This window comes from Pinus tabuliformis, chromosome Q (assembly GCF_031772625.1).
Source record: "Pinus tabuliformis cultivar Carrire ecotype Pingquan chromosome Q, CPIR1, whole genome shotgun sequence".
Taxonomy (NCBI): domain Eukaryota; kingdom Viridiplantae; phylum Streptophyta; class Pinopsida; order Pinales; family Pinaceae; genus Pinus; species Pinus tabuliformis.
The window spans coordinates 929,985,296-929,989,365 of NC_142296.1; the positions used below are offsets into that span (position 1 = coordinate 929,985,296).

The 4,070-nt window shown below is 32.9% G+C and overlaps 1 protein-coding gene across 2 annotated transcripts; it reads right to left on the reverse strand.

Moving 5' to 3' along the window:
- Window positions 1-449: 449 nt before the first annotated feature.
- On the reverse strand, window positions 450-3,347 carry LOC149222507 (uncharacterized). 2 transcript variants are annotated; one of them, XR_016249437.1, is made up of 7 exons: window positions 3,162-3,345; window positions 2,863-2,983; window positions 2,378-2,453; window positions 2,122-2,190; window positions 1,008-1,111; window positions 742-897; window positions 450-664 (listed from the first exon to the last, which is right to left on the reverse strand). XR_016249437.1 is itself a non-coding variant. In XM_089385466.1 (7 exons), exons 2-6 carry the CDS (start codon window positions 2,967-2,969, stop codon window positions 807-809), a joined length of 447 nt encoding a protein of 148 aa, XP_089241592.1. In that variant the 5' UTR covers window positions 2,970-2,983; window positions 3,162-3,347; the 3' UTR covers window positions 450-664; window positions 784-806. The 2 variants fall into 2 exon arrangements, 1 of the variants encoding a protein (XP_089241592.1); XM_089385466.1 differs by having other exon boundaries at window positions 784-897; window positions 3,162-3,347.
- Between the last annotated feature and the right edge of the window lie 723 nt (window positions 3,348-4,070).

The window sequence follows — 4,070 nt, forward strand, 5'->3', positions numbered from 1 at the left end:
CTCAATTAATAAATTCAAAAACTTTAAATAATAATAATAAAATTTAATTATGATTTCAAATTTTTCTAATTTTTTAAAATATAAAGTAAAACAAACCATCTAATCTCCCTCTCAAAATCCAAATTCAATAATACCTATAAACGGTTAATAAATTCAAAAACTTTAAATAATAATAATAATAATAATAAATTTAATTATGATTTCAAATCTTTCTAATTTTTAAAATATAAAATAAAATAAACCATCTAATCTCCCTATCAAAATCCAAATCCAGTGATACGCTCTCAACACAGTGGTTTATACATTTTCTTTTCTACTATCAAATACATAGGAAGCAAATACTAACTCACTTTGAAAGCATTACTCAAAGAACGGGCAAGCGCTATATGCTGACAATCAGATGTGTGTGAATTTGAGCTGAGGCTTGATGGGCAAATTGTTCTGAAATATGGTTTGAAATTTTTTCGTAATAATTATTCTTCTTTATCAAAAATGTCACTTTAACCTTCAAAGTTACAGTGAACTATGCATAGTTCAATTAGCTAATCTGTTGAAAATAAAATAATTGTTGGAGCTTAATCACCCAATTCTAAAAGCTAAATTATAGTGCAGCTACAAGGAGTGCAAGTCATAATGAGCTCTGCATAGTTGTAAGCTGCAGATCCTGAAAATAAGCAGGCTTCAGTTCCAGTGATTAAACTAATCACAATTCAACGAAAAACCATTATCTTGGGAACTAACAAGAACAGAGTTTCGTTTCCTTCGGAAAATTTGTGGGCCTGCCTGGTATTTGACATAAGCTGCTTCTATTCATAGTTGGGGGCTTTAAACAAAAGATGCCATGCCAATGATAGAGTGCAGAACAGCAATCCCAACATGCCAACAGCGTTATATTTCCTGAACACACAATATCACAGAAACATTATCTTATTTCAAGGCTACAAATAAAGTCCTACTAAACTTTATACTGGTTTATCTCTGAGTTAAGCCTGTCGGCACATGCATACCCGTAAGTCAATCTATTTTTAGGAACTCCTGTTGAATAGCCTGTGAAGTAGAAATACCGTGCAACAGTATACAACATACCGAAAATGGCGGAGGCTATAGGGTGCTGCAAGTGGAAATATCCAAAGCCAAAGTGATAAGTTAATAAAAATGAAAATAATAATTAAAATCATTCACACTGACAAAACCATCACTCTGGGATTCACCCTGGAACCATTCAGAAAGGTAATGATAATGGTTTAAAAGTTTACTAATGCCTGTGGGTTTTGGTGTAACAGAAAATCTCAACAAAGTATCAGAGCTTTTGGCCCAAGTTCAATTCCCCAGTTTGGGTTTGAGGGAGAGTGTTAGATGTTCCATTCTGGGATCCACTTTGGGACCTAATGGTTCTATAACTTATCTATCTTCTTTCAGAAAATATTTTAATATTAGATGTAGGAGGTGGATCTGATGCCATGTCCCATTCTTATCTCAATTGCTTATTCTTTGGAATATCTCAATGGTCTATTTTTTGAATATTTTGAAATCCACTAACGGAAGTGAGGTCAATTTGGAATATGTCAGGATTGAAGGAGCAGAGTGAAGTCCAATTCTGTCTAATTCTGAAATATCCCCAAAATCTACCATCTAAATAAGTTCAAAACTAGGAAGTCCAACTGGCTTGGTGTTGGCAGGGCATAGGCTATGGCTTTCTATTCTTTACACTCACTCTATGAAAGGAAGGAAACTGTTTTGCTTCTGTTCTACAAGCATAAATTTTCTTCAAACGGAACACATACTAACAATATCCTTCAAAACACAGTAATGCCCCAATTCACTTGAAATAGAAACTTCTTGGAAACAAAAGTTCTTGTGGATCCATGGTCAGCCAAGCAAACTAAGCGTTCACAACCGAATTTCCCAGTTGCAGGGTACATAATGGATACTGCACATCTAGTCTCATGTGCAACAGGTGTGTAACATAACGGGAGGATGGAAACTACACCCCACTTCTACAATTACTGCTCCGAAGATGAATCACTTAAAATAAAAACACTCCAGAGAAAATAAAGAACAAGCACTTTAAATAAAAACACACATTAATACAGTACCTAAAAACACACATTAATACAGTACCTGTAAGCCACCCAAAATGAGGACCACAAAGAATACAGGCATATTCTCCAGACAGTTCTGATGTCCTCGCTGTAACCAAACAATCAATAATTGGTCAAACATAAAAATACACAGTCAATATTAATATTATCCAGCCCTAATTTGGTACAGAGAACTGACGAAAAAAACAGACAGGGCATTTAGGGAGAGAGATATAGAGTAAACAACTTATCAGATTTGGCAACAAAAGAGCTGAATATTAAAACCCAAAACAAACCTGAATACAGTTGAACATGTTTGCATCCTTGTTCTCACTTTCAATGGCATACAATTTCGGGTAAGGGACATTATATCTGCACAAGCCAAAAAGGCAAAAAGAACACATTGTGGGCCAATTCTTTGACTCCTTTCATAAAATGTGAACCACTTCAAATCCTTGTTTAGGCCTACAATTGAGTAATGATTGGCTAGGGATCCATAAGATGTTTGTTTATAAGCTAGAAAGGTATTTTTATATTTATTGCAAATTTCGAGAATATTTTGAAATCTGATCTCTTTTCTAATTATCAAATTTTTAATTTGTAAACAAGTTGATAATGTAAAATATATAGATGCAATGCACATATGTGTCCTTGCATAAATATTTTTCAAACCATAAACTAAAAAAATTTCATCCTTGAAAATATTCACACCTGAGATTATATATTTCTTCAAAAGAGAGAGAAACGAAATGCTAAGCAATTGCAACATAATTACTCATACCGTTTTCTAGCCTGTCCGACCTGAATGGCCATCCAGCCATTGAGCGCTGAATATACCACAATATCCAAGACTACCCACCCAAAGGCAGGAGGTAAATCAACTGTCATCCCTGTAGCTTCACCTACCAAACATATCACACACTTTCAGAGTAGCATAAATAGTCAACACCCCATGCAAATTCAAACAAAACCCCCCAAAAAATTCAGATGAGGCATTCCTTTTTACTTCTGCTATGGCATTACAGAGCATGAGAACTCTGAAATAACGAGATTAAACCATATTGAAAACTGAGGGTTTACCGAATTCAGAATTAGGGATTCTTCGTGTAGCTGCCAAATTTCAGAAAACCAAACAAGGATCTCACCCAATACACTGACTTAGACTTTTCTATATAGGGATGCACCTGCTCTTCCGGTTTGATTTAGTCAGTGCCTTTGGCCCCAAGGCAAGAAATATTGCAGGTACAACCGGCTTGAATGCTTCCAAATTTGTATATATCCTAAAGTTTGTGGTAGAGTTTGACTAACTAAGATTTTTGTATTTCATTTCACATGACACCAATAGTCTCGTTAATGGTATTTTCAGATGAGGACACTAGGGTAAAAAATTATACTTTATTTTTGTGTCCGCCACCCGCTAATATATTGTAATTGTCTGAAAAGTAATTAAATTTGACTTTTGTATTATTTGTTTTAATGTGTAATGTTTCCAGGGTATGCAGTTTTTTTTATTAATTTAAATTATACGATTTAAAAAATGAAGTGAAATATAATTTTGATATTATCTAAAATGAATGATTATTTTAAAAATAAAAAATCTAAATTAAAAATTATTTCACATTCATTTGTCACATATATTATTTGTTTAATTAAATTAATTGGTGTGTTTATTTAGGAATAAAACTTTCACAATTTTATTTTATTTATCAAAAATTATTTATATACTATTATTTGCCTAATTAAATTAATTGGTGTGTTTATTTTAGAATAGAACTTCCACAATTTTTACTTATTTATCAAGAATTATTAGCTAGATAGTAGATATTTATTCTCCACACTCCTATCCTTTGTAGATAGTCATAGGCTAAGGGACTATGCCAAAGCATCTAAAATAATGTTTTTGATTTTAAAAGGATGACCAATGCTTAAACTTTTAAACAGATGTAAATCTTAATTATTTCTGAGAAACCAGAAGGGTTGATTCTTCAC

Bases quoted from the DNA above. Each gene is read 5' to 3' on its own strand.
- LOC149222507 (XM_089385466.1), bottom strand. From the start codon at position 2,969: ATGACAGTTGATTTACCTCCTGCCTTTGGGTGGGTAGTCTTGGATATT. The intron at 2,454-2,862 runs GTATGAGTAATT...TGGCTTGTGCAG, and splicing joins GTCGGACAGGCTAGAAAACG to ATATAATGTCCCTTACCCGA. The intron at 2,191-2,377 runs GTTTGTTTTGGG...GTTTGGTTACAG, and splicing joins ACATGTTCAACTGTATTCAG to CGAGGACATCAGAACTGTCT.